This window comes from Mycteria americana, chromosome 25 (assembly GCF_035582795.1).
Source record: "Mycteria americana isolate JAX WOST 10 ecotype Jacksonville Zoo and Gardens chromosome 25, USCA_MyAme_1.0, whole genome shotgun sequence".
Lineage (NCBI taxonomy): Eukaryota > Metazoa > Chordata > Aves > Ciconiiformes > Ciconiidae > Mycteria > Mycteria americana.
In genome coordinates, this window is record NC_134389.1 from 721,112 (window position 1) to 733,884 (window position 12,773).

Below are 12,773 nucleotides of genomic sequence, written 5' to 3' on the forward strand. Positions count from 1 at the left end.
CGGGGTCACATAGAGCATCCACTGCTGAGCTTACAGAGCTTGCCACAGGGCCACACAGCACCCCATAGCTCCAAGAGGGGGAGGATGACAAACACCCGTCACATCGAGTACGCAACAAATGGGAACCTGGTCCAACCACCAACTTACCAGATAGTCATCTGGTCGGATCCCAAACAGCTCCCGGAAATAGCGAAAGGCCACTGGAGCATAGGTTTTGAACCGAAAGTCATTGTAGTGATGAGCTGGGGTGAGGTTACTCCCTTCACTGATCAAAGAGAGAAGCACACACAAGTATTTGTATTTGAAGCATTTCTTAAGAAACTGTCCTAAAAGCAAACACCCACTGGCTGGCTGCTTCTAACACACTGGAGGGCTCGAAAACGCACACCCAAAAGGGACACATGTAGGCACACACAACAGCAAGCCTGCATTTGTTCACACGACCAGTGGGGGACATATCTAGGGAAGAGCCAGGGTTCTTCAGAAACAGGTCGCAGGCAGGAGCCAGAGCTGGTCTGTAAGCAGTGCATTGAGTAGCTCTGCTCAGGAGACCGGTGCTCGCTCCCGTACTCAACTGTCCTGGCTTGGTGTGGCTTCTTCATGTGCAAGCAGGGTTAGGAGCTAACACTGCTACTCACTATCAAAGCACCACAGAGAGAAGAAAGCAAGCACCCACCTTGGGAAGAAAATACTTTCTACTACATAGAAATCTTGCATGAGAACATCTCTTTCGGGTTTGGTGCTCAAGCTTCCAACCGTGTGTGTAATGCCCAGCTGAATGGCACCTTTCAAGGCAGACGATGTCGTCTGGAGGGCCAGAGAAAATGAGTTAGACAATGTGGAGCAGCAGACTGGAAATAGGAATGAAAGGAGTTAAAGAAAAGAGAGCCCCCGGTTTAAAACAGCACAGTTAGCTGGGGTATTTTACACCTACTGCTTCCAGCTTCCGTCATTTCTTTCTCATTGACTAACATCACCTTGGCGATGGGAACACCTCGGCACTCCCCTACATCTCTGATAGCATCCTACTCGATCTTTGCACTCTGGGTGGTCGAGCAGTAAAGGACTTGAACTGGAATCAACATCCAGCTGGTCCTTAAAAGGCCTGAATTTCATTTCATCCTCCCACAGCACTCATCTCTACACCCTGCAGTCAGAGGGGGAAGACATCCAGGGACAGATTACCTTGTGCCCCTAGGAATAAACACACTTCTTGACACCTTGGTCTGCAGGTCTTGGAACTACGCGCTTTGAAGCTTGTCCTTCCCCAGCTTGGGCACAGACTTGGGTCTTCTACAGGCCAAGGCAGGCACGGCCAGCACACAACGCACACTTCTGTTTGGTACTACCGCATTCCTCCGTCTGCCTCTCTTGCTAGGTCGTGGCTCTTTAACCCTAAGGAGTTCGCTGTTGTTTTTAAATAAGGAGCAAAGACACGAATCCCGCTCCTGCATCCTCTGCACAAACTGTGCAAGAACAATGTAGGACTGTGTTCTTGTAACAGCTACTCACATCAAGAGTCCTCTTCTGTCTATGAAACACATGATCTCATCTCAGACCACTGAGACGTGCTTCGGTCTAGCTTGTGCTATGGGCCGTCTTTCCCAGAACAGCCCAGATGAGATCTGCTCAACACCCCGATGTTATATGGCCTGTCAGTTCCCGGAGCACGGAGATACGAACTCTGCTGTAAAGCCTGCTGGAAATGTTGAGGCTGCAGAGCAGGTGCAGGTTGGATTTGTGCACTGCAGCTCATGGACATTTCACTTGGCTTACACATAAAGCAACTGGACCCAGAACAAGATCCAGGGCTCACAATCCAACTAGTTTGTGTTTGTCTCCTTAAGCTAAACAAAGCCCTGCCCCCTGCCACGTGCAAGAAATCACTGTAGATCAAAGCATTTGGCAACAGAGGACACCGCAGCATCTGAGGGACAAACATTTCAAGTTTTTTTCCCCAGACACACATCCTCCATGAAGCCTAGTAAAACAAACGGGAAGATTTCTCCCACTTAACTGTTTTTCTGTTATCATAGCTGCAAGAGACCTACTCACGGTTCCCTGAAGAGAGAGCAACAAAACCTGGCAGTAACTCCAGCTTGTTGTGAGACAACGTCCTTTCCTACTTCAGCTACCTGCTTGTATTTGACATTTACTTCAGTATTAGGTGGGGAAGGAGGAAGAACTTGACTCCGCTTTCCTTCCTCACCCTCTAAAGGCTAAAGTTGCTTGAAAATAGATCTCGGCTCAGCTCACCTAGCCCTGCTTCAACTGCCAGGACAGTCTCACTGTTGAGGAGCAGAACTTACCAACACAGCACAGCAATGCTGCCTTGTTTGTGAACACAGAGCCACAGGGCCAGGTTGCCAAGGAACAAGTATTTTTCTCTTCTATTAGCCAGCATGATCAGCTGAGCAGCTGACTGCCTGTTTACAATCGCTTTTATAGGGCAAAGAATTTTAAAAAACAACTTACCACCCCCTGGAAAAGGAGGGGGTGGAAAACAGGCAGACTGTCCACTAGTCTCATTCCCAGATAAATCCCATGCAGTGTCCCACCAGGTTTCTGGGACCCTTGCAAGAAACATTTCAGGCATTTTCCACTGACTTCTGCTTTTCTCTCCTATTGCTGCTGTCTAACCTTCTGTCTCTGAATTTGCTGGGAAACTGAAAGACAGATCCCAATCCTGGAGACACAAGCAATTTCAAAAAGGGCAGTATAACAAAAGCCAGCTTCTGTGGAAACACCATTTGAATTCCTCCCTTCCACTCCGATACCCGACGGGCAGATGGAGGTACATCTGGATTAGAGATTTCGGACCAGAAGCTTCGCTTACACAAAGCAGTGAATGGCCCATATCAAGCCATTACCCATTTAATCTACATCCTAGAAGTCAATCTCACTTCAGAGAAAGTCAGCCCATTCTGGTGAAGTCCAACAAAATGGAAGCAGCATCCACAAAATACCCACATTTACAGGCTTTTTAAAAATACCCAAACAATCTCCCCTTTGTAAAGCAAATTCCAATAATGCCACAAGATCTATAGAAACTATTGTGCCCAAAGAGCACAGAAAGCACCCAATAAGCCAGCGGAGGCCTAGGAAGTACGGCTAATGGGCAAAGTTTAAAAATAATCCCCTCTTCAGAAGGCTACAGAAGAGAAGCTAAGCAGCACGTATTCAGTCCTTTGGTTCCTTTCCTTCGAGATCTTCTTCAGCGACCGTCACAGACGTTACCCGCTGTCTAATGCTGAACCTTGTGAGACACACCACTGCTCTGGGCCACACTTGCATCGCAAAGAGAATGACAACAGCCAAATGAGTTGTGCAAGAGGCAACTTACCTTTTTATAGGTAGTCTCGCCCGTGGAGTCCACTCCTCTGTGCCCTTTCTTTATCGTCTGTGAGCCTGGCTGCCCAGAAGAACCTGGCATCTAGCATTGGAGTAAAAGATGGTAAGAACTAAGGACATAAAATCCAATGTCTTAGAGGCCAGTGGCAGCCTAGAACCACCTGGCATAATTTTGCTGTTCTCAAAGATGGAGCCTGTGAAGTGCTGAAACCCCAGGTCTCCGCACACATGCAAAGGGAGGACACAGTACAGGCTGGCCTCTGGGACAGCAAGAGCATTGAAATGCCCTCAAAGAACCCATTGACTCCTGTGTGATTGAGGCCAGACATCTAATTAGAAACACCTTCATGCAAGACCACCTGGAAGGGTTTGCTTTCTTCTAATCACCCTCATCACAAACAGATCAGCTCTAAGTGAGTCTGGACCAACCGCAGCTGGTCACCATGCTTTCCGCCAGTAAGGCCAAGTCTTTGAGGAAACATTCTAGGAAGGTGGCAAATTCTACTCTGATTCATGCCACAAGAGCTCGCTTGACTCATCTTCTAACACACATGGTTGTTAAATGGTGTTTCTCAGTCAAAACGAGTTGAACGTCTTGCTCGCAGCAGGAGATCTACATGGTGTTTTGGTGGCATGAGAACTGTTCAGTTTCAGGACAAGCTGGGTTTTTAAGTGGAGATTCTCTTTGTAAGGAGAGAAGCTCTGATTTTCCAAATGAGTATCTGCAGCTTACTGTACTTACCACTGCCTGGTTTACCCCTAACTTGTCTGCTATTTTTCCAATCTCATTCAAGTCTCAAATTGGGCATTCTCTCAGCCAGGGAACAAACCAGCTTGTTGGTCAGAAACTTACCTCAGGGGTGAGTGATTTTTTGAAAGTAGATGATCCTGTCAAAAGAAAAAAGCCACACTCAGAAAGGGTTAATCATTATTATGCATCACAAAAAAGCCTGACGCACCGCCTGGGTTCGAACATTTTAAGGCATCTGAAAAAAGCACTGACTCACAGCTGATTTCTTCCCAGCTTCTCCTCTTACAGCAGAGAGAATTTTTGTCAAGCCACAAGGAAATGCTATTCTGCTCTCCGCTCGCCAGCCAAACTCGGTTTTGTGCCGACACTATCGGCTAGGGTCTGCTCTGCCCCACTCAGCTGGCTCCCAGCACTCCTCTGGCTGCACACCAACACGCCGGACCACTTTCAGAGGTGGTATCAGCCACTTCCCTGCCTTTGATGGCATTATATGGCTTTGCAGAATTATTGCCATCTATTAATTAGAACTGGGAGGGCCAAGTGCTCTGCAGTGGATGCGCTGACCACACTTTGGCTTGAAAATATTTCCAGGACCTTTTATTAAAAGGCCCAGAACATCAACCCTTCCACTTGAAGCTAAGCCCAGGGATTTTCATAACAACCATGGTGCTAAATATCTGCGAGGTGATGTACTAACTTTTATCTTTTAGGCCTGGATTCCCATCTTGGTCTTTTTTGGATGCAGTAAGGAAAAAAAAGCAATTAGATGACACTGCCGCTCTGCACTGTCTGTCTACACCACAAAGCCACCAGCCAGGTTGAGGCCAACACCGGCTGAGGCCAAGAGCTCCCAGGACAGGGACGCTGCCCCTGCCAGGCAGATGCATAAAATAGTGAAGAAAACCAGACAAGCTCTTTCATTTTGTTTTTCTTTCCACTTCAGACACAGCAACAGATTTTTTTTAAGTGGGAGCCATGACCACAGCCTTATAAAACCGCCCCCACCCAAAAGCAGCACCCCCATCGTACCAGGGAGTAGGCACAGGGTTGCTTCCCCCAACATCCAGTAATTGTTTTACCAGATTCGGCATTACAACATATAATCCTCGCAGTGGTTCTGGGTCCACCCACCACTCGCTCAGCAGAGAAGCCCCTTCTGCTCGCCTGTTACAGGCAGTATAAAGACTCACACTGTGATTTCAGCAGGCACTACAGCTCTACCAAAACTGCATTTCAGCAGAAGGAACAGAGGTACTTAACAGCAAAATCCAGCAGCCTTCTGATCCCCTTATCGAGTGATCAAAGTTCTCATTTCAATACATATTAAACAAGCAAACAAGAAAAAAAAAATCTGTGACAAACGCTTTTCGCTAAACAAAGCGAGCACAGAACGAACGACTGGCTCCAACCGCCTTCCCACCCCCTCTCATCCCCCTTTACAGACAAGAAAGTTTGTCCCGACAAGCTCTAATTTTTGCGTTTGAAGTTTCTCGCAGCTGGCTCTCCTCCTTCTCCTCCCCCCAGTGCACTCAGGGCTCTTTGGAGCCAGCCGCCCCGCTTCACCTCTCATAGAAGCATTTAGGTTGGAAAAGGCCTTTAAGATCATTGAGTCCAACCATAAACCTCACACTGCTACATCCCACTAAACCATGTCCCTACGTGCCACATCCCACTAAACCATGTCCCTACGTGCCACATCTACAAGAGAATCATAGAATCATTTAGGTTGGAAAAGACTCTCTCGCATCCCTTCCCAAATCTGGGCCGGTAGCAAGGGGAAGAGGGAGCATCTCCAGCTAGAAGGAAGCTTCTGTGACTTCGTGTGTTATGATGAAACCGATAAAGCTCGACTCCATCTCCTTGCCACAAGGCTTTTGAACTTGCCAAGATCCCACAGAGGAAACATCCTGGGCATCACAATATAACACCTGTTCAATAGCAATTAAGCCTTTTTTTGAAGCAAGAATCTGTAATTATGTAAACCAAAACCTCTAAAAGCCCCGTGACTTAAGCAATCCTGAAACAGCAGTGCCAGCCTCATCACCTTGGAGATTCACTGTGTTAATATTTAATCATCCATGAAAAACCGTATTCCACTAGGATTTAACTAAAGCTGTCTCACCAGAGGACCCAGCAGCAAATCTTCTCTCTGCTGCCTTAATCACATGCAACAAACATTAAAAGCGAGAATATACAACAAGCCCTGGTTGGAAGAGCTAGCATCCCAAAGCACGTCCGGTTTGTCCCCTGCCACGCCATGGCATATCTTTATCTTGGAGGTTTCGCCATGATTTTAAGGAATATGTACAGCTTCTCAGCACAGACCAGAGCATCGGCTTCACCTTCTCCTCTTCTCCCACCACCCCAAGACCACGGTGTCTTGGTTCGCCCTTTCATGTAGTGATTTGGGAAGCGACAACAACGATCCTCCCAATCAGGCCAGTTACAAGAAAGGGTGAGTCAACAAGGGAAAGCCGCAGCGTGCGGTCAAAGCATCGGTGTGGTTGCAGCATCGCTCCGGTCCCAGCACACCCAGTTTCCGTGGCAGGAAGCTCCCCCTCCCTCCCGCTAGTTTCCAAACAAGTTCGTTGCTGATTGGGAAATAGGTAATTCCTGTTTGACCATGATAAAAACACTTATTCCCGTCTGAGTGCAAGGATGAACACGCAGCTGACGAGGCCTGCTCAGCTCCGAGGCCGGACCGAAGCTACGTACAGGTCTATCACACGTCCTGCAAAAACAAGCTCTCTCGATTACCAGAAGCATTACCGGCTGAGGTCAGAGAACAAAACTCAGAGGTTTCCATACGAAAACGTTTCGGTTACCCCTACCTTTTTTTATTGCCATGTAAAGGCAGTTTGTTTGTCCGTCCCACACACACTCTGCTTGCAGAAGTGAAGGTGTTAAATTCAATGGCATAAACATAACAAAATGAAATAATTTCAAAAAAGCTGCTATTTCTGGATCTGTTTAAACACCTCTAAAATGAAACCCAGACTGACAACTGAAAAAAATGGCTTGAGACCCCTAAAGAGTTAATTCTGGCCAAAGGAAACAGATCAGGGTTAGAAAGTCCTGTCCAAAAATGAATTCATGATGTCCCAAAAAGTTTCCTTTCTTCTTTCGTTCGTGATTCTGGGAGAAATCCCTACGGGCGATTTCAGAGTGTTCCTCAGAGCTGTTTACTGGAAGCTGAATCAACCTAAATAAATAGCTGTCTGCCTTCCGCCAGCCTTAGCTGTCCGGGATTATTTTCAGCCAGCAACAGATAGTATACTCTTACCGACTGTGAAATAAATGCTAGGGAAAAAAAGCTTAAAAGTTGTGGCGATGGCACCTGGTCAAATGGTTCGGACAAATATTTCACTGGAAGGAGCACGTAATAAGGCATTCGGGTCAGATTCTCACTCGTCTAGCAAACGAGCATGCTAATTTGGTATAGCCAGGACAAATACCCGCTTTGCTCTATTTTTAAATAGAGCTGCTCAGACAAATTTTAGCTGCGCCTCATGTTTTAGACGAAAATAAAAAGTGAAAACGTTAGCACACCCAAACACATCATCAAGCTCAACTCTCCAGCGTCTGAGCAGGGCAAGCCGAGCACCAGGACACATCACACCAGCATGCACTGCCCTTCCTCCCCCGTCCTGCTGCTGACTGCAGGCTTCTCTCAGCCAAACAAGCGGCCAGGGCGAGAGAGGCAGCTGGGTTTTCCCCAAACAGGGCCTCTTAATGCTCCAAAATGGGAATATCCTCCTTCCTCACCTGGACTCTGCCTGCAGGTGGTGGCACCATCGATAAGAGCGCTTCTGCGCACGCAGAAGTCAGTCGCGAGACCAAGCCTTAGACCCACCAAACACTACCTGGAGGACGTGTAGTACGTTGGAGCCTCCATGGACACATCCAAGTCACCGTCCGCACAGAAGTCCCCCGACACATTTTTTTTCTCTGCCTGCAAATCCCCCTCAAAAAAGTCTGTTGGGATCAGTCCCCCCCCAGTCCGAGGCCACGGCTGCCAATGGGAATAGCAGCGAGATTTCTTTCCTTCAAAGTGCAAACCAGGCAGAAACCAAAGCAGAAAAGCCCCACTGGAACAATCCTGCTGGTGCGCACAGGGATGCGGAGAGCTGTTTAGATGTCAGGAGAGCGCTTACACAACACACTTCAATAAAACAGCAGCTTTTGTTGAGAGCGGTAGCAGCTTATTTAGGGGAAAAACACCCACCAAGTTTCGTCAATCCTCAAAAGCCAAGACAGTTACATAATATGGCACTTTGCTGCTGGTTACTGGAGAGGAAGAAACCATGCTTTTTTGAGCACATATATGCAATACATCTACCTCTTCGAAACGACATCACCGAGCAGCATAAAAAGCTGAAATCTATACGAGGAAAAACAAAAAGGTTATACAGTTGTCACAGTGAACTGATACTTCAGCTACTTGAAGAAACAAGAGATGTTTTCCCCAAGAACGTTAAAGACAGATGAAAAGAAATCCTATTTCCACTAGTTAAGAAAACAAAGGTCCAAACGTCGCAAGCAAAACGCTTCTGAGCAAGGCACCTTAGTCACGCACAATAAAAACCTCTTCCACGGCTCTGGAAGGTAAGAGCCTAAACATTTCATTTGCTTCTCTCAGGAAGCTCTTATGGAAAACTGTAGAAGTCTGGCCTGAACTAAGAGTCAAAGCCAACGGTCTTGATCACAGCAGCTGGAGATGGAAGAAAACCCATGAGATCACACAGCCCGCCCCTGCCAGCGCAGAACACGGCCCTCCAGAGGAAGATAAAACACTTACAAACACTTGATCTTGGCCAGAAGGCCAAGCAGTGAGTAATAACTTTGAAATTCTCTGCATCAATAGATTTGTTCCGATAAATTACGTTAAGGACATTAAACCAACGGCATCGAAGCTGCCGTAAGAGAGCTCGTGAATTCAGTTTCTAGATAAAGAGCTCTTGCACATCGTAGATTCCTGTTCGGGGTTATCTTTCCCACCACCGTTAGCAGCCAGCAGCTGATGTACACATGACTGATTTTACTGCCCCAGATTAGCACATCTTCCTCCCTCTCCTCTACGCTTGTTTTACGAGCCTGTTGATGGAGGCGCAGGACAGGACACTCCTGAAAGTCACTGGATACCGCTGACGCGTCCACGCCGGCAAGCAGGTGACGCGCTGGGAAAAGGCCCAGGGAAAGACAGAGGAGACGCAATCTCTGTAACGTTATCTAGACACTTCTCACTGCTTTGCAGAAACAGTAAACCCTTCCTCAATCTCTCTTCACCAGCAAACTGCCAAATGCTTTGTGAGGAGGTCAGCGTACCTAGCCACGGAGAAATAAAGCAATTTTTTAATCCAAGAAACCAGGGCAGAATTAAGAACAGGTTTCCACGCACAAGGTTACCAGTGTTTTCTAAGCCCCCAGAAGAGAGCTACGGCCAGGCATGACATTAGAAATCGATAAAAAACAAAACAAAACAAGTAACTCCTCTGCCTTCTGCAGAGGTGAGCAGAAGAGGCGCTCGCCAAAGGTGAGGAGAAGAGAACGTACCCAAGAGGATGGGATTTGGGCTTCCACCTCCCTCACCCGGAGGCCGGTGAGTATGGGTCAGTGCTCATGGCAGCAGACGAGCACCGACCTCACTGAAACTCTGGATCCACCGCTCGGGGCTTATCCCAGTGATTCCAGGAAAAGATGTGCTTCACTGCAACTAGTTATTGGGGAGCTCCAATCCAAAACCAACACAACTCACCAGGGCTGGGAAGAAACCCGTTTTCCTTCGTGTCTTGTCAGCACAGCAGACCTTGACCAAAGATCAGCGGTCGCAAGAGCACCGACAAACAAAACCCCTGTCTAAATGCGCACAGAAACACAAATACATCTTGACTGACGAGTTATTCTCTCCACTGAAAAACATTTGAAATAAATAAAAAAAACCCCTCTGAGTCGAATAAATGACACTCAGATGTATGATGTCTTCAGCGGCAGAGGACGGAGACAGCCCACAGACCAGTAGGCAGACGGTAGGACTAAAGGGTGGAAATTCTGAAGACAAAAAGGACAGCGAGCGAGAAGTTTCCAGCATCTGCTCCTGACTCCCCGCCGTATTTCTTCCCCCACCATCCCTCTCCCAAGACCAGCCCTTTGGCCAGAGCCATGCCCTCCTGCTCCCTCAGAAAGACCAACTCTGAGGTAGGGCGGACACGCAAACTCTTTGGGCCTCACGATCGAACTGCTTGGGAGTCAAAGAGCACCATGGAACTTCAAAAATCGTGACTAAAAGAATACAAAATCCGTGAGTTCAGCAAAACTACCTTCAGCTTCAGGGAAGAGGCTGGAAACAAAGCACGTACGAGCAAGGGCTAACGCAGACAGGCGAGACGCCGGCCGGCAAGTATTCCTGTTATTGCTTTTCCGTATGGTTCACAGCAAAACTATCTTGGGGGGAGGAGGAATGAGGTTATCTCAAGTTTCCCAGCAGAAGAGCAGGCAGACTAATTTTTGCTGAAGGCATTTTGGACAACACCACTTTCTGGAATATTTGATGGCAACTCCTGCCCCTGTAACCTGCAGAGAAGCTAGGGAGACCTTCCTTCCCTACAGCAGCATCTTCTGGCATATCAGCTTTGCACAAGGTTCTGCCATTTGAAAATTAATCCTAGCGTTGGCCGAAGACCATCGATTTTACAGCTCTGCATTACTCCCGCTTTCCACCAAAACACTTCAATGATTTAAAATTTAAGCCGTCCCCCGCTCCCAGACAGCAACACCTATTCAAGAAACACAAAGGCACTGGGTTTTCCAGGGTATCGATGAATTTAAAGTCCAGGGTCTTACGGCTATCGGGAGCTACTTTGGGGGATACGAATCCTAACAATAAATGCTCCAAGCACTCCTTTTCCAGCCTGCTCTGCAAACACCACCAAGCCCTGGGAAGGGAGCGTGTCAACAGCCCCTGTTCCAGCCAAGCGATTACAGGACTTGCTCAAAACCGACCCCAGAGGGAGCTGGCAACAGGGAAACCAGACTTAGCACCCTGCCTGCCGCACCACCTTCTTAATTTGGGGGAAGATAAACAATCCTTTCCCAGAAGAGTCAGATTTAGGTCAGATGTAAGGTATCTTTCTGCCCTGGGAGCGCTCTGCTTTTTAAACAAGGCAGAGTCCGTGGGGATGCGGCGAGATAATACATTTAATCACCACTATTACACAGTAATCACGAAAGGGCAAGAACAGTTATGATACCTCGTTTGGGGGAAAACGAAGCCCCGATCCCGGAGAAGGAAGCTCTGGGTGAGCAGAGGGAAGCAGCACAGGCAGCATTAATTCACCTCCGTCTCCAAAAATAAAAGGGCTTTTCAACCCTGCAGGGCTAACGTGGGGTGGCAGGGAGGAGAAATAAAACACCGAGCGGCCCCTTTCAACAATGCACAGTGGAGCCGGAGGGAGGGAGGAGAGGCTTTTACTTTCCAAAGGGAAATTCAGTTGTAATTCAGGAAATGGTACTCCAGGTCATCAGTGCCCCCCCAAAACCGCATGATTCTCGCTCGCTTTCTAGGTACTGCTTTGCCAGACAAGCTTCCCTCTGACAGACGAATTTGTCATTTATTTAGACAAGCTGGCTCCTACCTTTGTTCTTTTGATGGTAATCTTCTGTCTCCATCTTAAAGAAAAGGAGCTTTGCCCCGTGCTGGGGTGGGCATCACACACAAGCACAACTCCCACGCCAGCAAAAGGGACGGCGAGAGTTTGGGCGACAGGACCCGGCTGACGATACTAACCTGCGACACCCACAGAGATTTCACAGCTGATGGTTGGGAAGAAGAGAGATTTTTAGAACAGAGACAGGACTTGGAGTCATTTGATGGTCCTATTTTAAGCTTAGGGATGATGAGCCACTCAGATGTTTCTATTTAATAAACTCATCTTCCCTCCTGGACGCTCAGTCTCACCTAGGTGGGATCAAGAAAGCTTTGTCCCTCTTGCAGGAATTTGGGGGGAGGGGAGGGGTGAGTCTTTCTCGGTGTTTTACACCTACATTAAGAGCTCAGCAGTTCGGGACCCTGCTCTCAGCTCGCTTCAGATGCGTCGGGATGATTTCCCCGTCCCCAGAAGTGACTGAGCCATTTTGAAGGCAATTCTTTTGTCTCTGGACTCCAGGGAGGGGCCTGAAGCCAGGGTGACAATGAACTCTCAACTCACTCGGACCCGTAATTATAAAGCAGCCGCGGCACCCAAGGCACAAAGGACCAAACAACTGAAATCCCACGTTAGCATTTTTTGGCAGGTGCTGCTTCAAAGCAAAACCAGCAAAATGAGAAAACCTCCTTGGGTGTTTCCCCAGAGACTTAAATACATGTTGAGGCAGGGAGAGGGGGAATCGCTGCCTGCCTGGCCCGGGAAGGGTTTCAAAATGATCCACATCCCCTTTATCTACGTTGGATGATGCCAGTAATAGAGTAATAGCCCCCCAGGGCAAACTGCATCATGGGCCACTGAGGGTGACAGTGCCCCGAAACACCATGGCAGGGCTTGAGGTGGTTCAAGGTTTACCATGGAGCAAAGCAAAACCTCCTGTCCGAAACAACAACTGGCCTCCTTTTGTCCCCTGCCTTCTGCGGAGCTGCTGCTCCGGCATCTGAAGGGGTTGCAAGGTAAGCAAGGCCGTA

General features: G+C 48.1%; 1 protein-coding gene across 1 annotated transcript in view; it reads right to left on the reverse strand.

The window, feature by feature from the left end:
- LOC142420584 (putative PIP5K1A and PSMD4-like protein) overlaps window positions 1-12,773 on the reverse strand; it is a 35,574-nt gene that overhangs the window by 19,572 nt on the left and 3,229 nt on the right. The window contains exons 2-6 of the mRNA XM_075524672.1: window positions 8,442-8,483; window positions 4,205-4,239; window positions 3,344-3,433; window positions 677-807; window positions 148-265 (exon numbers count right to left, since the gene is read on the reverse strand). Of these exons, the coding sequence (XP_075380787.1) occupies window positions 148-265; window positions 677-807; window positions 3,344-3,433; window positions 4,205-4,239; window positions 8,442-8,483 (416 nt within the window). The remainder of the gene's footprint in view (window positions 1-147; window positions 266-676; window positions 808-3,343; window positions 3,434-4,204; window positions 4,240-8,441; window positions 8,484-12,773) is intronic.